This window comes from Pavona decussata, unplaced genomic scaffold (assembly GCF_977016875.1).
Source record: "Pavona decussata unplaced genomic scaffold, jaPavDecu1.1 SCAFFOLD_51, whole genome shotgun sequence".
NCBI classification, from domain to species: Eukaryota; Metazoa; Cnidaria; class Anthozoa; order Scleractinia; family Agariciidae; genus Pavona; species Pavona decussata.
In genome coordinates, this window is record NW_028145473.1 from 5,938,329 (window position 1) to 5,963,906 (window position 25,578).

The following is a 25,578-nucleotide window of genomic DNA, read 5'->3' on the forward strand; positions in this document are numbered from 1 at the left end:
TGTTCTTTTCTTATGCTTATGCCTGTGTTATTTCACTTTACACAGGCAACGCAATGACGCAAACAAAAGTGCAAGCACAAGAAAAAGATTAGAACAATTATTTCCTTTTCTTGTTCTAATACTGTTATGCTTGCATCGCCCCGGTTTACACATTGGTTTCTTATGCTGTGCTTGCACTTACACTGTATATGCAATAACTCTTGCGTCGCAAGTGTAAAGCAGCCTTAACAATGCAGGAATTTGAAAAAAGGTAAATACCTCAAAGTCTTTGAAATCAGGTTCAAATTTAACTGTGTCACCCTCCAATACCAGCCTCATGATAAAACCGGGGTGCTCAAAAGCTCTGATGGAATCCTACAAACAGATAAAACATCATCAGTCTGGTGCACAGTGGTATTTTCATTAGTGCACAGGTCTGGCACAAAACAAAACAACAATGAATAAATAAAAAAACATGACTATCAATAATGGAAAGACAATAATCATTTGCCTTAAATTTTTCAAACTTTGAATGTGCATTCGACATTCATTTTTCAAGACAGTGTTCTTTTGCACCCATTACCAGAAATGAGGTTTGTTTAAATAGTTTTAATTTTAATTTAATACCAACAAACATTTGCCATTTAATGCAGGTCATTTAATTGGGCTGTAAAATTGTCAGACAAGTAATATTTTCTTTGATAACTGATCTGATATAATCTTTGATGGCTTACTCAAAACCCCTGCAGCATTTATTTAATTTTTGGACTCTATGATGCAGCTCTTATTAATAGTGTATTTGAGGATGGCATTCACTCAAAACTTGTCATTTGGGGTGGGGTGGGGTGGTTGGATTGCAAGGGCTAGAATGGGCTGATGACTGGGGACCAGTTGGGGCAAAAGTAAAAATTTCCAGAATTCAGGGCCCAGTTGTTCAAAGCCCGATCAAGCTAATCCTGGATTAACGTGAACTTTAAATCAGTTTAATTACTAACCAATAAAGATTCTTCAAAAGAGATTTGTCCCTCAGTTTTGACTTACACTTTTCTTTACCATTAACTTAAAGTTAGCTTTTACTACCACTTTAAAAAGAGCGAGATGAAAGCCTCGGTTAAGTTTTAATCGTAGATTAGTGTTAATCGGCTTTCAAACAGATGGGGCCAGAACCCTAGAGGTTGACCAACTCAAAAGTGATCATAAAAAGTAAGGAATTAATACACATGTAACTTACAGCTGGAGGACAAAACAACTTGGTAAAGTCATCAATGGAGTTGAGAGCCAGCATCTGCAGTTGATTGGTCATTAAAACTGCTGCAGCATTGAAAAATGATTCCAGTCTTTTGGCATTCTGGTTGCTTGGTACTTGCTTGCGTTTGTTTCCTTGATAGTATATATTTTGCACTTCTGGAAACCATCTACAAAGAACAAACAACATCAATCAGTACAATGACTGTATATTTTAAATAAATACCTCTTACTAACCAAGTTTGAGTTCCATACTGTAAGGTATGGACAAAGTTTTCTCCTGTTGATTTATGGCCGAAACGCAAAGTACAGTATGCAGGCCATAAATCAACGGGAAAAAGGAGGACCCTTAGCAGACAGTAAGGACTGAGAAAATGAGCTTAGCAAGATATTCATTATATCTCTGAGGTTAATCGGGCAACTGTGGGAAAGGAACAACTTTCATTTGAGCTGGCCATTCAGTGAAATATGGGCTGCAAAATTGACCAATCGCACCACATACTAACTCAGAGGTATGATAAGATTTAATATTATTATAACAAGCAACACTCAAAGTAAATGGATTTTTGACAGAATAAAGAAGAACCTTGAAAAACATGAAGTACTACCTACTTACACATGTACATGTACTGTAAAATGAATGACTGCATTAAAGCTGTTGACAACCTACTTTTTCAGCAGCGTTTCCTTGGCAATTTCAATGTGTCTCATGACTACATTCTGGAACATGGCAAGTTCCAGTGCTTCTGGCCTCAACTGAATATCATGAATATCTACCAGCCTCAGATTCCTGCAGAATGTAAATACAAATAGTCAAAATGTGAACAGAAAACAGTGTTTGATACAGAAATACCAAGTGTAGGTAACAAGTTATTTTTTCTTGGGGAGCAGGAGGCAATGGTTACTCATGACAAACGTGTTCTTTTCTTTAAAACTGATTTCCAGGGCTTCTGTTAGTCCCAACTTTAAGCAGACTAATTAAGATAAGTCCCAATCAATAAGTTCTGCATTGCTAAGTGAAAGTTGGGTGCCTAAGATATCCAGGAGCTTCCACTATAGCTATTGGCAGCCAGCTCCTAGAGACTTGAGACCGCTCCCATGGCTGGCAAATCCTGGCAACCCAGCCATAAGCCCCCAGGCCCTCCAGGTAGGACAGGCACCTGTCACACTAATAAGCCAGTGAAAAAGACAGAGGGGTGGGGGGGGGGGAACAGAAGCTTCCTGGTGCCAAAAACAGCGACGTAAATGCTTGGCTTGGCTTACACAGTAATAACATCATATTCTGAGAGCACAGCATGGAATCCTGACACATGCGCCCAAAGAGATACCCCTGGTCACGGAGTAACGCTTTACATATACATACCCAAAGGTCTTGTGCCACAGATCCAACACAGCTGCCATGGTCGGGTTTGTTCCAAACAGGTCCTGCTGCATGGCAGCTTTTGCACTCAAGTATGATCTGTACCAAGGTTTGGGGACCTGCATCAGCCTACCCAACACAATTATCAAATACAACTGTATCAGTAAGTTGAAATCCTGTGTCAGACATGGACAGTTAGTAATAATACTGACAGTGACAGTAACTTACTGTAGTTTGTCAACACTGCATCAACTTCGGGGTATAATTTACAACATCTGGCATAAGCAAATACTGATGCACCAATTAATCAATAACGTTTTAGCACTCCCATGCTTAATTTCAGCAGATTTAGCACATTTCAGTTTGCAGCATGAATATGAATTCACGTCATATAATTGTATGGTTCCATATTAAATTATTTATTTTATGATGCAAATGTTTGAATCCAAAAAATCATTATTATTAATAATTACCTTTCCCATCCCTCTCCTTCGCAGTTTAATTAAAACAAAACCATAGTCTTCTAGACTAGTACTGTATTACTAATGATAATCATAATCCTTGAATTTGCTTTAGTGCTCAAGTGCCTCAGAAAAACACCATATGTACTGTTGCTGAGGGGCACCACACCTTTTTGATGGCAGCAGTCTTGAAATATTACACAATATTTTTCCTCTTATGTGCAGCACTTTTACAAAAGTGACCAGTGCTTATTATTTTTATTATAAATAACCATTTAATGAATACTTGAAGTGAAAACACCAGTATAGCTCCAAGTTCCACTTGCACTTACTCCAACTTGTGCTCCAGCACTTCCTCTTTCTTATCATCATCTTTCTCACGAGGATCCTTTAGTACAAAGTCAACTACACAGAAAAAAAAGTAAACATAACATCAATACAAACATGTAAAAATTCACATATTTGTATGTCTCATTATTTTGTCTGGGTTTGGCAAGTATTAAATTCATGCTCTGTGAAATAACTGGAACCAAAGGAAACATTTCTGAAAAATTATCTGACTTATGTGTCGTCCAATGAAGCCAGAGCTCAATGTGAAATTAGTGGGGAAAATCCCTATGCAGATTCCTTATTAACAGCCTTGTATACATATGTGACCTGGAAAGCGAAAACGGACACTAACGCTTTACCGTTTAACGGAAAAATCCGTTTATAGTCGTTTAACGTCCGTTTAAAAGGATCGCACAAGCATTTAAACGCTTTTCTTATCCGTTTACTTAACTCTCGCATCCGTTTAACGATTTTGGTAAAACGTTTTAATACCTTTCTAAACCGTTTAAAAAAAAGGGCATCCGTTTAACGTTTTGGACAAACCGTTTGTTATCCATTTAACGTTTTGGACAAACCGTTTGTTATCCATTTAACGTTTTGGACAAACCGTTTGTTATCCGTTTAACGTTTTGGACAAACCGTTTGTTATCCGTTTAACGTTTTGGATAAACCGTTTGTTATCCATTTAACGTTTTGGACAAACCGTTTGTTATCCATTTAACGTTTTGGACAAACCATTTGTTATCCGTTTAACGCTTTGGATAAAACGTTTGTTATCCGTTTAACGTTTTGGACAAAACGTTTCCTATCCTTTTAAAAGAATCAAGTATCCGTTCAACGTTTTAAGCAAACCGTTAGTTAAACGGTTAGTTTTTCCGCTTAAGGTAAATTACACGCTCACAACTCTCAACCAATCGTTCAAATAACCAAGCTCCTCGTCAGATTAAACAAGCAGCCATATCGTAGCTGCAAACACAACGTATTCATTACCAATTTATGCCGACAATAACTATTGTTGCATCTGCATTAATTCGTGCTCAAGGCGCGGAAAGAAGTTTCAAGATTCTCCAATAGGGAATTTTACGGAAACGATAAAGATTTCCACGATATACCGGGAACTTCTCGGTTATATAAATTATTGTGAGCATCAGTCACTTTTGTTAATAGTAAACAATTTAAATTTTATTCACAAGGCGTCTGCGGCATGACGCGGCAAGTTTACAGAAAGTTGTATGTCCGATTCTACAAGGCGAATAAAGATGGTTTAACGTCATCTCCACGCATTAAGATGACTGAACAAGCAAAATTCCCTTCTTTTGAGCGCACAGATTGTGAAAAAGCGCCAAGGCATTTCTTGGCTGTAATTCTTTTCGCACGCGAGGTCTAGCGAGGGTTCGAGTTATCACCGAGTCGACTGTAGGTTTTCGCTCGCTAGAAATGCCTGCTACGAAGGCTAGCGGGAAAGACTTTTTTATCAACTGGGTCTGTTTAAAATTAAATGTCGGGCAAAAGTCGAACACGAGATGGATGACTCAAATAGTACTAGGGAAAAGTCAAACGAAAGTCGGACAAAAGCTTTATTAAATTCAAACTTGACTCGGGTTTAAATTCGACAAGCTTTCGGATTTATTCAGCCCTTTTCATTAAGTCGTAGTCTTGTTCAAAGTTCAAATGATGACTTCATTTGTCGCACATGAGTCCGCTTAAAATACGACCAATGCTCGGCGTAATGTGGAAATTTTCTAACCCTTCAAAATCAGAGTGTTTTGCACGTGATTAAGAAATTGTTGATGTCGGTGACTAAAAGACGGACGTGATCTCTCGTCTGTGAAGTCGCATGTTTTCAATATTATGCAAATTCAAGGCGTCACGTCATGTGTGATTATTTATAGCTATAATAATTTGGCTTTTTATCTACTCCGCTGCTAGCTTGTCCAGAATGAAATGACAGAACTAAATGAGATACTTTAGATTTCCATTTAAAAGATTCCAGTATTTACGTATTATAGTGAAATGTCTTTTCAGTATTTGACAACAGTCGATGAAAATTATTTGTTTACGTCCGTTTCCTTGTGAACTTTTGAAACCGTTTACTTACCGTTTAACGTTTTGAGCTCTCCGTTTATGATCGTTTAACGACTTTCTTTAACCGTTTAACGTTCTCAGCTTTCCGTTTAAAAAATTCTGCAACCGTTTAACGTTTACGGCATTCCGTTTTTGGACTTTGCCCAACCGTTTAATGCTTTTATTTATCCGTTTAAACGGAACTGGAATCCGTTTAAACGCTTGTGGTAACCGTTTACTATCCGTTTAACATCGTTTGCAATCCGTTTTTTTGCCCGTTAAACAGAAAACCATTAGTGTCCGTTTTCGCTTTCCAGGTCACATATTATCAAGGCCTCTACAACTAGCTCTACTAAGAAGAACAAGATGTCTGTAAATATCAGCGTACAAAGATGCACAAGAACTACATTTTTAATATTGTTTATTATCAGCAATTTGCTACATTTACATTGTACAGTAGTTCTCAAAAGTTCAGAAAAGTTTTGAAAATTTTATTTTTAAGAACATTGTGAAAAGGGCCGGGGTGGGGAGGGGGGGTAAAGATATTGCAGTGAGGGGCTTACAGTAAACTGGACAGACTGTTTTAAAAAAGTAACTTCAGAGTACAATAACAATTCAACATAAATGGCAAAAGCACCATTACTCACCAATTGCCTTTTTTACACTGAGTAAGTAGTCTTCTTTCATTTCATCCGAAAGATTTTCTATGCACACATCAAAGCCATCCTAAGGCATGACAAAAAATACCAAAAATATTAAGTACTATTTCATGTAGTTTCATTTATCTGCTCAGTAATTCCAGACACTTTTGATGACTATTAAGAACATCTTCATGAGATTGGTACATACATTGTAATCGCAAGGTATAAGAGACTTATTAATAATATTTAATAATAATATTAATAATAATGTTTCGTATTAATATTAATATTTATCAACACATTAATAATAACAATAATAATAACAATAACAATAATTATATATTAATTATAATAATAATAAATAATAAAATAAAATTAAACTTTATTGAAATATTCGGAGCAAAATCAGTATTTACAAGTTAAAACTATTAAAACTATTAAAAACCTATTTACAATTCATGCATCATCACTAAAATATATATTTGGAAGTTAAAATACGGTCCAGCTAAAATTATTATAATAATAATAATAATAATTATTATTATAATAATAATAATAATTATTATAATAATAATAATAATAATAATAATAATAATAATAATAATGATTAAAAATTCCAGAGAATGATTGAGTTGTTCCAGAAAAAATTCGCTGACCCTTCAAGGTGGTGGGGGAGGGGAGAGGAATGGTATTGTCAAGAACTACATGTAGACAATATTATAGTTCCATACGCGTACCTTTAAACTCTGAGGAACAAGTTGTAAAACATGATCAAGCCAAGAGTCCTCCATTGGAGCTACATGCTCTGTGTCAATTCCATGGTAGATGTAAAAGTTGTAACGCTGAAAGGAAGAACAACAAATTCTGAGATCTGTAAATTACGTACACAACATTGGTAAATGAACTGTCATTGCTTGTTAAGAGTAGACGATTGGAAAGAAAATATCAGATTTTTAAGCTAGACATTACTGCTCAGCACATAGGCATGGCTTAAAAAGTCACTACGACAACTGCTGTTCACTGACTTGCTACTTTACTTCTTACACTTAGCTTGTTGAAGTTCATATTCAGCCTAAATTCAAACGGATAATTATAATTAGCTCAACTGCATACCAAGATATCTTTTTCAGCACCCGTAGGGGAACCTGTTCTCTCCAAAGGAGGCAGCTCTCCTGCAGAGGATGGGCGTGCTGAAGATGAACCTTCATTTTGCCTGTAAAGTGCAAAGTAGTGATTAGAAACACATTTCGTGCATTTGAAGTCACACTGTGAGTGGAAGGTCATGATACCAGCAGAGAGACAACTTCATTACCAACAAACCAAACAATATGCAACTGGCCTAAAAGTCATGTGGCGGCATGTCCAACATAATGTCGAACATAAGTCAGAGAATTATTGATCATACGAGTAGCCATATCAAACACTCAGAAGCTGTCTTTTGATGCATTGCCGTAATAATACACACTGAATGATTTACTGCCCAGGAGGGTACTTGATATTATAGATGGGGTACTTATTTTTATTCTGATCTAATCTTCAAGGAAATATGAGGAACAACACCCTGAATTGCCATTAGATAGTAGTTAACATTATTGAGTAAAAAATCAAAATGCCCTGTGTATAATCATATGAAGCAAATTCCCCATCATCAGGTTAGCACAGACGAATGACGCACTTAATAAATTAAAAGTAACACATTTAAAGAAGGGTGCCTAAATTTCAACATGAGATTAGATCAAAATGAAAAACAGTCACCTGTTACTAACAGTAAATGATTTTCATAACCGATGTTCATTTTATTGTCTCAGTGCTGACTTATCATTTAAAAGTGCACCTAAACCCCAATTTTTTTTTCTCTTAAATAAATCTTTGCACCTGTGCGAAACATATTGCGCTACTTGGTGCGTTTTTCAACCAAATCTTGACTTTCTATAGGCTGTAAAAGTTACGAAATCTAGCCATCATCTGTCCCATGACCGAGCTAGTAAGGGGCATGGGTCTATTCCTTACTTGACGTCACAACCTGATTTGAATTGTATTAAGTCTTTGTGAAAATGCATGAAAAGCAGTTTGTGATGTCATGTAAGGAATAGACCCATGCCCTTTACTAGCTCAATCATGGGACAGATGATGGCTAGATTTCGCAACCTTTACCGCCTATAAAAAGTCAAGATTTGGTTGAAAAAAGGGAAAAAAAGGCTCAATGCATTTTGAACAGGTGCAAAGATTTATTTAAGCGAAAAAAAAATTGGGAGTTAGGGGCATTTAAAGCTTCAAGGGTTATAATAACAAAGTTTATTATTAATAATTTCCTGATGCTAAGTTAGGTTAGTGAATGTGGCTAAATGTAATTTAGCCAAGGTTAAAGTCAACACAATGCCGGTCAGTGGTCGCCTCGCGTTGCGTCTCAGAGGCAACCTTTGAGCTCTCTGCTGGGGGCGCCTCATGCCTCGCTTTGCATTTGCTTGCTTGCTGGCCTGTGACAAAGGTTATTTAGCTTGCTTTGTTTTCAAGCCTTTTTCCCTCTCCGCCCTCCCTTTGGTAAGTATTCCACTGATTGGGTTCAGTGTGACCGTGCCGTTGGTGGTGGCTGCTCACAGGGTTGCCACGGATACCTCCTTCCCCGTGTCTGATTGCTGCCTGGCTCCACCAACCTTTTAGGCACCAGCTCCCAAGCTCATCTATTGTTGATCAGTTTAATCATGAGTTTGAACCCCAAAGTTTTTTAAGCATACCTGATGATACCGACAAGAGCCCTGCGGAATGACTCTCTGTCTTTCTTAGGAGCGTATGATGCTGCTTGCTTTTTGCCATTTGCACCAGGTGGACTGGGTGGTGATACTCTCCCATTGCTAGCATCCCATGTTTTACTGCGCATATGTTTGGGCCTTTTGCCATATCCTGCAAACATTAAAATATTAAATTATAAATTAATTAGTTTACTGCTGAAAATGATTTACAGTATTATTCAAAAAATGACAGATGTACTCGGAAAAAGGAAATTTGAGTGCTCCTATCAGGAGTCAAAACTAATACCTTCCAATTATTACTAGCTCGGATGCTCTACCACTGAGCTACAGAAGACCCATGGGATCTAAGGCCATTAAACTGGGTTTATGGGACAAACATCCTGTAGACTGCTAGGATTTGAATGTCAATATGTGGCATATGCATAGTGGAATAAATGTGATAGAATTTTTTTCACTGTAGCTGTTACATGTGGATTTATAAAAAAAAAATGACAAAACAACATGGTGGCGGTGGATTGTAGAGAAAGAAGGGGCACAGCTTGCTGAAAATTAATCCTGGTCCTTGGTGTGGCATACAAAATTGTTTAGTCTAACGTTCTAATAATATTGTGGAGTAGAGAATTGGAAGTGGGGTTAGCGGAGTTGGCACACAAGTACCGATCCATCTATATTCTGCAAAATTTATACGTCGAGTAGAACTGATGCTGGACTGAGGCCTTTAGAACACTTGGTCTGACTAAGGAAAAAACCAACAAGGTCATTCTTCAATTTTCCAGAGCGTGACTGTTCAAAAATGATCCAAACCAGTGTTGAAACATTGTTGTGAGTTGGGCTTGATTCGCAATCACCACAACAAAACTCACATGGGTATTAGCTATAGCCTACTTATGCACAGTACAGTGTCAACTATTAAGACAAGGGCTGAACCAACCTACAGTAAAACCTAGAACTATAGACCCATTTGCCGCGTCGTTGCCGCGGGACCTACTCGCGGGTTTCCCTCGGTATTCCCGCAGTAGGACGTTTTTTTTCCTCGGTTCGGTTGCAGTATGGCTCCAAAGTTGCCGCGGGAAAGTTCACCTAGGTAAAACCTCGGTAAAGAAAAGACGCGGTAGAGTTTGAATACGCTTTTGTCTCCTTTGCTTTGTGTTTTGGTTCGTCAGCTTCTAATGGCAAAATCGCACCAAAGAACATTAACTAGGGATGACGATCATGTGCGATACACATATGATTCTCGGCCCTTGAAGGCTTGAACCATTTGAAGAAAATGAGAATCCGTTTTCGAGTATCCGACCACATTTGAAAAATCCTTTGCGGAAGATTCTGATTTAATATCTCAAAACTCGGTATACCCAAAATATTTGAAGACTTCTTGTGGACAATGCACAATATTCACTATCGAAGCTTCGAAGCGTGCAGATTTGCTCAAGAAAAAACTTGTAAGCAAACTTGAATTTTCGACACAGTCTGTGGAGTTCCGTTTGCCGGACCTTCCACACGTAAAATCATTTATAAATTGAAAACAAATAATATTTCGGCATGTTTTGTGCCGCTCAGCGCCCGAATAATTGCAATTCCAACACATTGTCGGTCATTGTCACTCGGACTCCTGACGTGACAAGCTGTTTGATGCAACACGGCAGTGTTCCAGAATGTTAGTCCACTGTTTACTTTGTATTTTTTGCCAAGTTATTTCAATTTTAAGTTAGGAGAAGCAAAAGAAAAAAAATTGACCCACGAAATTTACGGATTATAAAACATATGTTCGCGCGTGACGATGTTATTGTAACTTGAAACCCTTCTGCCGACTTCGCAAATTTTGTCGCTTGTGTCTACAGTCTGTGTTAAACCTCTTTCTTTTAAAATGAACTTGGCACTGCAACTAGAATAATATTCCCTCTCAATATCCGATTTTTTAGAACACAAGCTTGCTCTAAAATTCAGGAGATATTTTTAGCAGCTGTTTGGTCGGACACGTACAAAAAAAGCTGACGAATCAGAAGCAGCGGTTCCCACGAGTGCAAAACAAACGTCAAACTTGCTCCTATGCAAATTAGGGTTAATTTACAAGATGTTTGCCCCATCGCTTGTATCGAAATGAACAAATTAAGAAACCTGAATTTTAAAAAAGGGATTTTTTTTATGACAATTCAGCGAACTCTCTTTCGTTAACTTTCACTGAGTGTTTTGAAAAGCAGGTAAATCAACGTACACGTATTTCACTGCGTATTTAACATACCCTCGGAAATACATGTAACAAGCTTCTTTCAAGTGTTGGATTGTTAGTTAAAAATACTTTTATTATCTCTGAGAAGACGGAATACAAACATTTGCCGAGGCAAAGATTCAGGATTTCAATATTTGAATTATTACGCAAACTACCCAATGCCATTTTGACTTCAAATTACTCCTTCGATTAAGCACCGATTCTTCGCACCTCGAACACTTGCAGTATAAATGTCTTCACTCACGCTAATGCTTATTTTAGAAATGCAACCAGACTGCCCATTGTTCTTTCCCGCGGCACGCCTCGTCTTTTCGCCCGCGGCAAATTTACCGCGGCACACTGTACCTCGTCTTCACCGCGGAACGACCGTGTTTTCACCTAGGTGGACGCGCGGCCAATACCCGCGGTAAAGACGAGGTATGCCCTAGTCCCGATGGGTCAATAGTTCCAGGCGGTACTGTATGTAGAGTTGTGCATCAACTCCAAGAAGAGGTCCAGTTTGGGATCAATAATGGTCTCAAATTCTATCAACACAATGTAAACAACACAGCTAACTTGTTCCTTTTCACACCATCTCCACCATGTAGCTTTGTACATTCTGTGTATGTCAGTTACTTTGACAATCATTAATTTTACTAGTTGCTCTTACATGTACATGTACTATAAATGCCTTTTAGGACAGTGCCTACTAATAAAGAAGTATTCTTGTGTGGTTTATAACTATACAGTGAAAGCAGATTTTACCAAGGGCTACTGAAATCCAAAAGAAAGTTGAGGGGAAACAATGCATTTTTTAGAGATAATCAAGCAACAATTATTCTTAAAAACAGTAAAACACAAAGAAATGTATGGAGGTTTTTTTCAAATTGAAGCTTTTTTATCTCTGAAAAAATGCATACATGTAGTTCCTCCCAATTTTCTTTTGGGATACCAAGAGCACTTGCTTTAAGTTGCCATAGTTTTAAACCATGTAAAAATATCCCTGTAATAGTAGGCACCACCCATAGGAAACCCGAGTATTTTGAGATGCGCAGAACGATTTGCAGTTAACTAAAGTACACTTCGTCCTTCAAGTCAACAAAATCATGAAAGGAAGAGAGAAGTATCATTTTACAGCCAAAACGGTCACAAATTCAACTGTATGTTCCAAGATTATTCATTGGCACAGAAAGCTCATTTTCTGCAAACCAACCTAATGCATGGCCTTCATCTTCTGCTTCACTAGCACGCCTGTTATTAGGACTGAGCTGGAATGATGGAGCTGTCTGTTGCCAAGCTGGTTTACTGCGGGTCTACAAAAACAACATACCGGTATAAGAATAAGTCGATAACTGTCAAATTCCCAGATTTCAGTGCAAAAAGTCCGTGTCACTGCCCACAAGTCTAAAGGACAAGGTCATCAATTGGTCAGGGGGTAAGGCTGTTCCCTAAGAAAAAATTCAAGGAGCCTACAAGGCTAAAAGCCAAGAAGTTAGGAGCCCAACATGTGAAGTGCTAGGTGCTACTGCAAAAAATTTAGGCCCGCACCCAGAGCTTTTTATTGGGCGCCCAGGCTACCAGGCTTCTGTTACAACATAGGCAGCAGCCTTGCGGGGTATTTGCTCCTTAGGTTATTCACTTGTGGCTATGTTTTGCATTTGTACAATGTAGCACCACACAACTTGCATGGACCCAGTTTACTTTTGATGGGTATAAAATAAAGATGGCCATAAAATGACATCTTCAAAACCTCATTAATAATTCACAAGCCCATAATGACCTATGAAATGGGCGATAAAACATCACGTGCAGTCAGTGGTTTTAAAACCCAATACAATACTATACAATACGCTTTATTTTACGTGGTAAATGTTCTTAGCTATTCAGTTACTTTACATACCACAAAAAAATATAAATATTAATAAACTAAAAAATTAAAAATAAAAAGAGAGAATGGCTTAAACATGAATGTACCTGATAAAACCTCCTTATTAGTAAGCGGTGTTTAACGTTTTTCTCGTAAGCTTATTTTTAACGTTCACAAAAGTATCATTGTTATGAACTCTCTTGACACACGCTTTGCCAGGAATGTTTTTGAAACCGATCAAAAACTAGCAATTCAAAAAACTCGCAGTACATGTTTTATCAGGTCTAAAAACCACTCGGCTGCACCTCGTGGTTTTAAATCCCAATAAAACACTGCTGCTCGTGTTTTAAACATTACATAAAACTCAAGGCAAGTGGTTTTACTGCCAAGTTTTGAACATTTTATGGCATCATTTTATGGACTATTTAACACTTATTCCATGAGTGCACACTGGATATGAGATGATAGACAGACAACGAGGCACATAGCACCGAGTTAGCTATAATCATCTCATATCCAACAAGCACAAATGGAATATTGTAAGTTTTAATTTTTAAAAGCAATCAAGGAATATTGCTAGATCTTGTTGATTTCGCTTTGCGAGAACAACCTCAAGACAATTTAATGGTTGTTATCTTGTCGGGCATGGTATAATAGCTCAATACCATGGACGCTAAGCCAATCAAATCCATAGAAAACTGCCATCGATTTGTTTTTATGATAACACGGGAAAAGTATGCATGGAAATGGCTTTATGTTCCGTTGAGAAAGCATTCATGTTACATCTGACGTCATTTTTATTATCTGTACTCTTACAGACAATAGCTACAAGCCAATCAGCATGCGGGAATTTTGACAGCTATTGTAAAAATGGCTCTGGAACCAGTACGGATCCAAATCTGCAGCTACCTGGAAACAGTGGAGAGAAGAGCCACTCCGTGGATTCCACTGAAATTCCTATTTATTTATTTTTTTTATTTACTTCTAGGGTAGGTAAAAGACTTGTACAGATGGCAGCTTGAACATCAGATGCATGTACAAATATGTGAGCAAAAGGCCTACCCGTGCAAAGTTTGCTACATGTCCAAAACAAATCCAATACTGTATAAAGTCTAAAAACATTCTGAGTATAATAATGATTTATTGAAAGCCTAAAATCTACACATGTCTAGCACAGATAAATTGGGTTCACGTTTGTCTTAATAATAATAAGTTAAATTGTGTCACCAAGTTTCACATATTGAAACTCTGGGTATCGGTATTTTCTGGGTATTTTATATCAGATTTTTTTTTATCGTAAATTAAAAAAGAGGTATTTTATTGTTTATTAAAGAAACCCCTCAGGTTGAAGAAAGCAGAAAAGAATTCAAAACAGACAAATTAATTCCTTAATAAAAGTTAAAGGAGACAGAATCATAGAAATAAGCTGGAACATTGGATCAGCAGTACAACCCAGGATAGACAATCTAAAGGGTCACTTGTATGAAAGAGACTCTTGCGGGCATGATCATACTATTTAACTCACCTCCGGTAGCTGAGGAAGAAACCTAACAGGAGAATGTGGATTCCTTCCTTTGTTTGGTCTTGACGAAATCTGAAGACAGTGAAAAACAAAAACATTATGATCATGCAATTAAAATATGTTATGTTGACTGTACCTCATGTCGTTCGTCTGGAGCTTGCTTGCAATGCAAATGACCTAAATTGTAGTCCATTTACATCCTGCAGAAATCTCACAGCTTATATTATTATAGCTGAATGTTATTAACGTCCAAAATTCGATTCTTTTGCTTTGGTCTAACATGAAAGCGACAAAATGTAACTGAAATTCGACCTTTCTGATTAGAAAGCGGGAAAATTCAACCGCAATTCTTGCCACACTGAGTTAAAAATTAAACCCAGGCACCAACATTTCTATACATTTTGCAAGTAACCATTCTTCCCTTTCTTAATGCACGACACAAGCTCTACGAACTACAACTCTACAACGAAACAGCATTGATACTAAAAGCTGCACTAGACCGTAAGCTTATACCTGGGATTGAACATCCATTGTCGGAGTTCGCTGAATTAGTCACCGTTGGTCAAAAACGACCCCATTGACGCAGCGACCGTCACCCTTTTTCGTTCAGCAAAACTACAAACAACTCTCCGTGTAAGATCAAATGTTATCTTCGCTGATTTATAATCCCGAGAGAGGGAGAGAACTAGATTTTCAAGCGAACAACTTCGCCATTTTCTTCTTCACTGTAACTATGACAACAAATCCCCATACAAGCACTACATAGCACCAGTCCTACTCGGATTTACCACATTTTAGGTCATGAAACGAAGGCGCATTGTAACCTAGTGTTCTGATATTTTCAGCAAGATTTAAGGATTTAATTTCCAAGGTCGTAAACCTTGATCTTCTTCTCCTTGCCCTCTTTTTTATTTCCTTCTTTCTTACTTTCTGGAAAAAAAGAATAAAAATAAATTCTAAAGAGGCCCAAGCTGCTTAATTTTCGAGGTTTATCCCCTAAAGAATTCATCTGTGGACATATCTAAGTTGATTTTATACTTATCCAACCGTGCGTTAGTTAGATATCGTTCTTACAATGAACACCCCTATTTTTTACTTAGAAGGCTGGTTAATCATTAGTTATTATGACGTGTGACCTGAGAAGACTCATTTTGAAGCCAGGGCGTGAATTCCTGAGTGATGGTAAAAGTTTATAGCAAAGTTAGTTTCTAAAGAACTGGGTAAAAAAAGGCCTATTCCGACTCTCTATCGTCTTTGCAGCACAAAGTAATCGACAGCACAATTTATGCGGAGAGCACATTAGGACATACAAAACTCCCCACCATTGGAATAGTGATCTTTGTTCGGACTTTGTTCATACAATGATTTCTCCTTCAGTGTTAAAATAATGCATCAGTCTATTCCAGCTGCGCCCATCCCTCCCTCCCCGAGTAACAATAGGGCATTTTCCCAACCTCGTTCCCCTAGCTTGAGCCCCGCCCTCAAGCTAGGGAAAAGTCCCTGGGAACGAGGTTGGCATTTTCCCACACTGTCCATCCCGGGGGTCGGGTATTAATTACCCTTCAACCAGGAGCCATAATCAACCCAAATACCCCGGGGCATTTGACCATCTCTCTTTTTTCACCTTACAGCATTGTCGCTTCTTTTAATGACCAATTCATCGCCAAATACAGTAAGTTTCTGATCGAATACGTCTATGTAGGACATAAATAGGACGCTACAGTTGCAGAATGTACCTTTTCCTGAGGTATTACAAATATTGTTTTGCAAGTCAACGATCTGTCATGTCACTCATGTGTCGGTCTCGTGATTATCAACATCTCTTTTTTTTTTTTAAAAATGCGACACGCTCACGTCAACACTCCCCGGGTCATCACGCAACGCGTTAATCACGCTTACGATAAGCGCCGATGAGCCTGGTCAGTTTATCCATGAACACATAAAATATTGTTCTTGTCCTGACTCAGTAATAAGTTATCTTCTTCAAACATCTGATTTAAACAACCTTGTGGCTTGAGGAACATTTTCATAACAACTAGGGGTAGAAAAAATGTGTGGGTCATTGCGCATTTTTGACCTTATGGTTATCTTTGTGAAAATAGACGCATACGTCAGAGAATAAACAGGCTGAAGGGAACAGATTACTTTCATTTTCGATTGTGATCACGTCTCACAAACAGACACTTTAGACTAACTAATTCCTTTGCTTTCTGCCGTCATTTCTTCCTCAAGAAAGCTGCCAACAGTAAGTATATGACGTTCGCCTCTAGTTTCGTTAGCTGTGATTTCATACAATAAGAAAACAAGAAAACTTCGTCAAACAAACCGGTAGGAGGGGTATCGGACGAAAACGTTGGTGGGGTGTTGTCACTGAATGCCTCAAAACAAAAATGTTTGACTTTGTCTTTTACAACTGATCGAATACCTTGAATTATTTGTGACACTTTATCAAGCGTTGTGGTATCCAAAGCAATACGATCTCTGAGACTGTAAATTGTGAAATTCCAAATCATACTTGGCAACTTTGTTACTAAAAAGCGCGCCGTAATTTGGTGTTAAATAAGACAGAACCCCACCTCCTCCCCCGGAAAAAAGTCGAAAAGAAAAGCGATGCAAAACAGCAAATAAAGACGGTTGGTGCAAGAATTTCGCTCGTATTTTTGTTCTAATCCGACTAACATCTAAAACTGTAAACAATAGTTTGTATAACGGCGGCCACTCCGCTCGATCGACACAATCTTGTTGTCTAATGTTGCTAGTTCACCGTTGATTTCTTGGCCGTTATTCCCTTACCGATGCTTACCCATCATTTGTCGAAGTTTAATAGTTGATTAACTTTAAATTATTCGCGCCTTATCAATCCTACGTTTTTTCTCAGTCACAAACATTTTGACGATTTCTGTGTATTTGATATAGTTCACTGTTCTATAACAAAAACATTTGAAGAATGCTTGAATGGTACACAAGCAACTGTGTTCGTCTATTCATGGAGCTCTTATTCTGCTCGCCTTATATATTATATACGGTCTGGCCTTAGACGGCAATATTACTATACCATTAAATTAGTCGTTCCTTAGCACCGCATTGCAAAATCGAAAGTCGATACACTCTGTTTTTTTTTATAAGAACCTTTTTTATAAGAACGTCAAGGCTGAGATTAACCCAAATTTTAAGAACGTATTAAGAACATTCCTCAGGCTGAGAGTCGATTAAGAACGTTTTCAGTTTTTATTTTGCTAATCTGTATATAAAATCAAGGTAACAAATGTAAATTAACAAAAATACTTAGGGCATGTTTTGTATAACATTAACAATGGTGACACACATCTCGGTTTGTCATAATCAGCAGTTCTTGATACCATATCTCAGCAGGCAATGCACTTTGATAGGTTTCCTGGTCGCGTCCGGTGATTTACTAAAATACATGTAGTGTATACTATGTAATTTAAGAACAACTTAAGAACGTTTTCAGCCTCAAATCGCAAAAAAATATAAGAACTTTCAGCCTCAGCTCCAAAATTAGACGTTCTTATAAAAAAGAGTGTATATGAACATATTCTTGGTTTTGGTTGGGAGGTGATGGTGGTGGTGGTAGGGGGGGGGGGGGAGGGTCATCTTGCCTCACGTAAATTCAAGTAAAACCACGGAAATGACATATTTGGGTCTGAAGGAGGGTCAGGGTTTCGAGAATCGAACCGCACATATCCACCACCAATTCTGAAGGCTACCCCCCCCCCCCCCCCCAATCCCTATTTTTCAAAAAGAATCTCCAACTTTTCTATGAAATCGGTGTCTCGCTGGCCTATGAAATGTTTTATTTTCTTACCTTGAATCTAACAATATAAACTGCAGTTTACACAGGGAGATCGAATTATTCGTGCCTCGATCACTGCGTGATAGTTGGAATTTTTTTTCTAATAAGTGCTAATCTGATCATAGGACTCTGACATGTAGCGAGGTCAACAAAGCATAAACTGATTAAAAACCACAAACGCAGACGCAATTCAATGCTTATTAACATCTTCTACCCGGGGAGAGAGGGGAGGGGACGGGGGCGCCAAACGGTATGGTTTTTGAGGCATTTTGGTCTGAAATAGGAAACAGGTATGGATACTAGAAATCAGGTCTGAAAAAGGGTGAGAAAAAGGGTGTCACTAAATGATATATATGGGTCTGAAAGAAGTCGAGAACTGAGCCGCGCACACTAACCAACAATTTTGAGGGGTCTCCCCCCGGATCCACTATATTTTTCAAAAGGAATCTTCAACTCTCCGGGACATCTGCCTGTCCCTTTGTTACAGCATGATAGCTTAGGAAGATTGTCCTATCTCCTTGAGGACGAGTGTTTTCTGCAACTATTTGAAACTTTGTGCGCGAAATCAATGCACTTACTTTTCTCTTAACAAAGGCTGTCTTGCATCCCATACTCTATTTGAACTATTGTATTATGTAACTGGAGCATTTCATGATTTCTCTGAATAAATCAGAATGAAAATTGTCTGTGGCCAGCCGAAAATATACTACATGTTTTGTCAGTTGTGTCTTTGGACAACTGTTTAGTCGACTTGACTCAAGCGAAGATCACGGTATTGCAACGTTTTCTGAAGCATGACAAATGTCGTTTTACAAGTCCTTAAATCTGTCGGTCGGTCTCGTGACTAACGTTAAAATACAACAGGATCACGTCATTACTTCCCGCGGCATCACGCCACGCGTTATTTACGCGGACATCAAAATGAGTTTAGAAGTCATTTTGTCCATAAACGTATGAAGTCATCCTTGTTCGTCATGTTCTTAACAGTTCCATTCTCCAGACATTTGATTCAATCCACCTTAAAGAGCATTTTCACAATAACTAGAGTATGGGAAATTTCCGCGGGTCATTGCGCATTATTAGCTCCAATGGTGATTAATAAAAATTGACGTAGACGACGTCAAGGAATAAACAGCCTGAGGGCAACAGATTACTTTCAGTTTCGATTATGATCACGTCTTACGAACAGACAGTTTAGACTCTAGCACAGTAAGTATAAAGCCTTTTCTTCCATAGTTAATTTAATTGCAATTTCATTCAATAGCGCAAACCCCTTTTATACACTTTTTCGTCACACAGGCGGAGGGGAGGGGTACCTGAAGAAAATGGCAGTGGCAGGATGTAACTTAATCCCTCAAACCATCATATTGACCCATATTATTAAAGACGAATTGAACTGTTTTTGATTTTTCCATCCTTTATCAAACCTTATACCTTGTTTATGATGCTTAGCCCTATCCAGACCGGGATAAAAAGGGGGGGGGGGGGGGGGGAGGGGTTCTGTCGCTGTCACCTTGAACCTGAATAACTTTTTAAATATCTGAGCAAACGCCGGGTCTCTGTAAAACGCAGACCGGATAGCGGCGGATGGCGGATGGCGGATGGCGGATGATAAAATGCGGATGACAAAATGCGGATAATAAAATGCGGATGGAAAAATGCGGATGACAAAAAAAATTAAAATAATAAATAAATAAATAAATAAATAAATAAATAAACAAATAAATAAATAAACAATTTCTTACGCCCAATTTCTTTTAGAAAATTATGTAAAAATTACGTGAAAATTAAGTACTGATTCATGCCGAAAGACTTACGCTATGGCTTGACCGTTTCTTATATGTTATGAAGTTGCACTAGGAAATAGCCGGAACAAATTTTTCTAACCGCTTTGCTTGACTTGAGGCGAGGGTACATCTGAAAGCTGTTTTTACGCCGCTTAAAATCGATTTAACGGAAATATCTCGCTCGCTTTTCAAGCAATACAAGAACATTTAGCTCATAACACAAATCAATGTTTGATTAGTTAAGATTTGATGTAGTTTATATTGGTAATTGAACTGAGTGGAGTGCAATTTGGTCTGAAATCATACGCGTGATTTCAAAATCAAACGAGCGCGCAGCGCGAGTTTGATTTGAAATCACAAATATGATTTCAGACCAAAATTGCACGACACGAAGTTCAATAGGCCTTATCACGGTTTTCGACGCCATTTTGACGAGTAGGCAAACACGTCTGAAATAACAGTGTTTGTATGGAAATCCGATGTCAAATAACTTTCATAAAACATCGCTTCTGAAAAATTCATGAATTGGAAACTTTTGGCATTAGGAAAAGGATTTTAAGGAAAAAATTGGAGGGATGTAGCTGGGCTAGAAAGCGTCCAGTCGTGTTTTGAATTTTCCATACATTTGTCTGTATAGCGAACCAGCCGTGAACTGCTACTAAAAATAGTTCGCGGGAAAAAAATACAGACAAATGTATGGAAAGTTCAAAACACGACTGGACGCTTTCTGGCACAACTACATCCCTCCAAATTTTTTTCTTAAAATCCTTTTACTAGTGCTAAAAGTTTCCAATTCATGAGTTTTTCAGAAGCGATGTTTTATGAAAATTATTTGACATCGGATTTCCATACAAACACTGTTATTTCAGACGTGTTTGCCTACTCGTCAAAATGGCGTCGAAAACCGTGATAAGACCTATTACCACTTAATTACATCCATTTTGAAATCACAGAGTATCATTGTCAATATTGATATTCTATTTCTGTTACTTCATTTCCATTTTGATGAGCTAAAAAAGGATGCAATTTAGAGCAAAAAATGGTGCAATTTGGGAATAAATTGCACCATTTTGGACCAATCAGATTCCAAGGATCACCAGTGATTTCAAAATGGATGTAGTTTAAAAATGAACTAACCGGCAAATCAAGCAAGTTATTTTGCTTACGATATACTGTCTACGTGCGGGTCTAGGGGTAAGCTAAGCCTTCAGTGGCCGTGTAAAACAATGATAATAAGATTTACCTCGACAGAAGCCGGAAGACATTGGTCAGAGCTACAACTAAAATGCTACTATCGCAATTTTGTAACATGCATTACAGTCAACCCAGGTCACGCGTGAAAAGTATTTCCAAGAATGAAATGAACATTCGAATTTCTCTGTGTAATGTCATACGTGTGAATGGAATGTTGGACATTTCTCTGGAAATCGTTCCGAAAAAGACGCATTAACTGAAAAAAAGATTCAAAATACTTGGGAAACAATTGTTATTCTTGAAATATTTAATTAAAATGACATGTAAATTTCAAAACTCCGTTCAAATTTCAAAAATATCGTTCACGCGTGACCTGGGTTGACTTTAAAACGCAAAAGCTATAAATAATCCCTACCATCGTGGGCTGGACCAGCATTTTCACCATACATGTACAGTGAACACAAAAAAGGTTAACAAAAATTGCCTGACTTTAAAAAAAGGTCGAAGATCGATTGAGTTTAATCAATTCATTAACTTAACTCACCTCTTCCAAACAAAAGTTGGCTGGCCCAAATCCGCATCGCCTTCCGACAACTCAGACATCGGTTAACCCAGGTGCGCGGTTCATTCACTCGAGCTATTACTTATGCTATTAAACAAGCCTTCCTACGTACAGGTGCCGTGCACGTACAAACGCTCGGTGCAAAATTGACAACTATTTAGGGTAGGGTGGTGTGTCGATCAAGTACTGTAGTGGTAGTAGTGTAGTTTTCTTTGTTAAATGTTAGTTACTAATAAAGATGGGGAAAAAAAAGGACTGTAGTGGTGATGTTAAATTGAAAAGTATGGATCCCGATCAAAAAGTACTTCTTCTTCGATGAAAGTGCTTTCTTTTTTTCGGATCCGACGATACATAAAGAAGAAATGTGGGAAATTTGTGATTGATTAATTAATTAATCAATCAATTTATTTATTATTTTAATTTTTTTGTCATCTGCATTTTATTATCCGCATTTTTCCATCCGCATTTTATTATCCGCATTTTATCATCCGCCGTCCGCCATCCGCCATCCGCCATCCGCCATCCGCCATCCGCCGCCATCCGGTCTGCGTTTTGCAGAGACCCGGGAAAAAAATTTATGTTGTCGGTTAGTGTTGATTGACCTTGATGTTACCATGACAACCAAGTTTTGATAGGCAGTTTTTTACTTGGGCGGAGAGCCCAAGTTATAAAGTAGGATTTCTTCGTATACGTCAAATGGCAAAGAGGGCTCTACTGCGCGTGCGCTACAAGTTGGCGGTATAGTGCATGTTTTCATCATAAGCCGCCATTACGGGACAAAAAACAAGGACGTAAAATCAACACAACGAATAACGTATCCTTAAAAGAAAACAGCTAGTATGTGTGTTGTCTGTTAACTCCTTCCATTGAACGAAACTAAGGGGCAACTTTCTTTTCAGCACGGATATTTTCCAAAAGTTCGACTTCGATTAACCTCCCTCGCAGACGCTCTTTTGCCTCTTCTCGATAAATCCCCCTTCGGTGTCAAACGTAATCGATAAGATCAGGCCGTAAACACTGAATTTACATACAGCCGAGCAAAACATTTCATTTCTCTGGCCGAAATATAAAAAAGAAAACGTTCAATTAACTTTAAAGATTCAAGACCATTCCGTGGGTGAAAGGCTTAGGGTAAAGTAGGAAACTAAAACTAAAGCTTTGAAAATAAATTTCATCCGGGGTCCAGTGTGAGCGATAAGATCTATTCACCAGAACAAATGTAAACATTGAAAGTTTGCTAATGCACAGCGACAATCAACGCTTGACGCTCGAATTAATTTCTTTATTTACGTTCACTTGGATAAAACCGAAATGTGATCCTCCACGTGAAAACAGGGGAAAAAGTGAACGCAGGGACACGCCAAATTGACACGCTAAACAATAGGCAGTGAGTGAAATGATACGCCGGCATCTGAGCAGTGTGTCAGCAGAATGCACGGATAATTATTTTTTTTCTTTTGTTCTTTTTATCGCACGATAAAAACAAAGGTCCGTGTTAGATCGAACAATGAAGTGTGTCAAGCACAGCACCGGGTGAAATGGCACGCCAGCGAGTAAAATGGGACGCAAGTGACCAACATGACACGGTAGCCGTGTCTAAGATTTTGAATTTTATTCAATTTACCGTTCTCTCGTCTTGACAAACAATCGCAAACTTGATCGGCACGCAAGGAGTGTTTCATCCAGCGGTGTAAACGTACGCTTACTTTAGAAACAATTAAATATTCTTCACATATTTTCTACAGTACCAGGAAGCTCTCCTCAATCGAGTGTGGAACCAAAATTATTCAATTTATCTTTATTAGACGAGGGCTACGAGAAAATGTCAGATGACTCGTGTTTTCGTTTCAGCAAACACAAAGCGCAAAAATGAAAACTTTCAAAGGAAATTTCCCTAAAAATCCGAGTTTATGTTCTGAATGAAATTATAACTGTAAAAATCTGAAAAAAAAATCTTTCACTAGGGGTCGAGAGTTAGCGATAAGATCGATTCATTGGAACAAACGTAAACACCGAAAATTTTCATATTCATACCAACAACAACTGAGTAACGCAACGCTAAACGCATTTTTATTTTTACGTTGGATAAAGCCAAAATAGCAACTTAAGCACCCGGGCCTTAGCAAAACTGAAAGCCCCCGATGTTACAAATCGTTGAGCGAAGCCGTCGTTTGGATGGAGAAAGGAACTGCCACTCTGAAAACACCGGGAAGATTTCGGTCACGTGCTAGGCAGCCAAAATCGTTTACGTGTATCAAGTTTCATCCGGCGACGCAGCAATGAGGAAGAAAAATTTTCGGCGGTTCTTGGAAGGAAAACTGGACGGTTTCTGCTTGTCATTCAATCGCCACGGGAGCTGCAGTGTCTTTCCACTTTGCAAAGCCAGTTTCTTTCATTTACAGCCCTTCTAAAACCTGGAAATTCTCCCTTTTGTGTCATGATGTTTTGTCCATTGGCAATCACCCGGGCAGTCACGCAGAACCACTAAACAAATAACTGTATAGATAATTTGAAATACTTCATTCTTTGGCCACTCACAGAGCGCTTTGATTTTGTCATTAAAGTTCTGTCCCATTCCAGTGATCATGAAATAGATTCGTTGATTTAACTTTTTAAATCGGATGTTCTGTCAGGTTTGTCTTATCACATGCGTCCCATGTCGAACGCATGTCTTTTCGCACGCGTGTCATATTACACGTTAAGCGTGACATTTTGCAATCGTGTAAAAGGTGGAACATCTGTCACAGAAAGATTTAGAAAGCCCAGAAAGTAAGGGTATCAGAGTGGAAAGGTATTCGCACAAATACCCCTCTGTCGCCAAAATTCATCATTACCACTGGAATCACAAATACTCCTTTGTCGCTAACTGAATCCACCATATTATCTAAGATGCACCTCATGGTTACAAAATCCGACATGTTTAGTATTAAAGAGAGTAATGTTTTATTTTGTTTTCGTGACATTTTAGGTTGAACTATATCACATTTTAGGTTTATCGCAAATATGATGCCTTAGACTCGCAGCGAATCTTTTATCGTTCACCTGTCATCAAAGATTGAACTAACGTGCATGCTCAGATACTCCTAATACAACGACGCCCAAGTATACGCTCCCAAAGCGTCTTGTTTTTTCAGAAAATAGAACATTCCCTTTGAAAATAAAGAAAAAAAAATCACTTTTCTTCCCGCAACGTTTACGTTTTTAGCTCACATCTGTGTTCCCTTATTGTTCTTGATTACTTTTCGTTCAATTTCGGCGCCTTCCTGAAGTTTTAGGAAAATCCAGAAATCCAAGATGGATGGATCCATGATGGCAGCCATTTGTCAGTCATTATCACTTCACAAGACATCAGCATTTCGTGTTGCGTACCTCAAATGAGACATGTTTGGACGTTCTTTCTATCCTCCAAGTCTCACTACAATAACAATAACAATAACAATAATGTTTATTTGTGCTTTTTTTCTATTTACATGTTGATTATTACAATCTTTTAGTGGTGTTATATAAATTAAATTAATTATTAGTTAGATTAATGTGCAAAGCAAGGAAGCTAAATAAACCATTAGGTTGTCTTGTTAGCTCCCTGGCTAATTTAGGTTCTAGATAGCAGGCAAAAAAGAAAGAAAGAAAAAAAATGAAAAAGCAAAAGGAAGGAAAAACTTATTAATTGTAAAAAGTTAACGTATGTTACGAGGCCAGCATAAAAGAAAATTAGTTCATTTGTTGTTCTGACAGTAAATGCTTTAGCCTTTGTATGTGCGAAGTTTTGGTGGGGAGAGGATAAGGGGGGGGGGGA

The 25,578-nt window shown here is 38.1% G+C and overlaps 3 protein-coding genes across 3 annotated transcripts in view; 2 read left to right on the top strand and 1 right to left on the bottom strand.

The window, feature by feature from the left end:
- The window catches only part of LOC146481246 (dynein axonemal heavy chain 7-like), a 79,541-nt gene extending 64,390 nt beyond the window's left edge, over positions 1-15,151 (bottom strand). The window contains exons 1-12 of the mRNA XM_085108879.1: positions 14,939-15,151; positions 14,429-14,497; positions 12,250-12,349; positions 8,816-8,981; positions 7,194-7,293; positions 6,818-6,922; positions 6,087-6,165; positions 3,378-3,450; positions 2,588-2,713; positions 1,895-2,014; positions 1,211-1,394; positions 259-354 (exon numbers count right to left, since the gene is read on the bottom strand). Of these exons, the coding sequence (XP_084965005.1) occupies positions 259-354; positions 1,211-1,394; positions 1,895-2,014; positions 2,588-2,713; positions 3,378-3,450; positions 6,087-6,165; positions 6,818-6,922; positions 7,194-7,293; positions 8,816-8,981; positions 12,250-12,349; positions 14,429-14,497; positions 14,939-14,956 (1,236 nt within the window). The 5' untranslated portion in view covers positions 14,957-15,151. The remainder of the gene's footprint in view (positions 1-258; positions 355-1,210; positions 1,395-1,894; positions 2,015-2,587; positions 2,714-3,377; positions 3,451-6,086; positions 6,166-6,817; positions 6,923-7,193; positions 7,294-8,815; positions 8,982-12,249; positions 12,350-14,428; positions 14,498-14,938) is intronic.
- A 1,283-nt stretch (positions 15,152-16,434) lies between these two features.
- Positions 16,435-25,578, top strand: part of LOC146481247 (uncharacterized) — a 59,267-nt gene continuing 50,123 nt past the window's right edge. The window contains exon 1 of the mRNA XM_085108904.1: positions 16,435-16,670. The gene's annotated coding sequence lies outside the window, so the exon portion shown is untranslated. The remainder of the gene's footprint in view (positions 16,671-25,578) is intronic.
- LOC146481248 (uncharacterized) overlaps positions 16,566-25,578 on the top strand; it is a 115,875-nt gene continuing 106,862 nt past the window's right edge. The window contains exon 1 of the mRNA XM_085109025.1: positions 16,566-16,694. Coding sequence (XP_084965151.1) covers positions 16,679-16,694 — 16 coding nt within the window. The 5' untranslated portion in view covers positions 16,566-16,678. The remainder of the gene's footprint in view (positions 16,695-25,578) is intronic.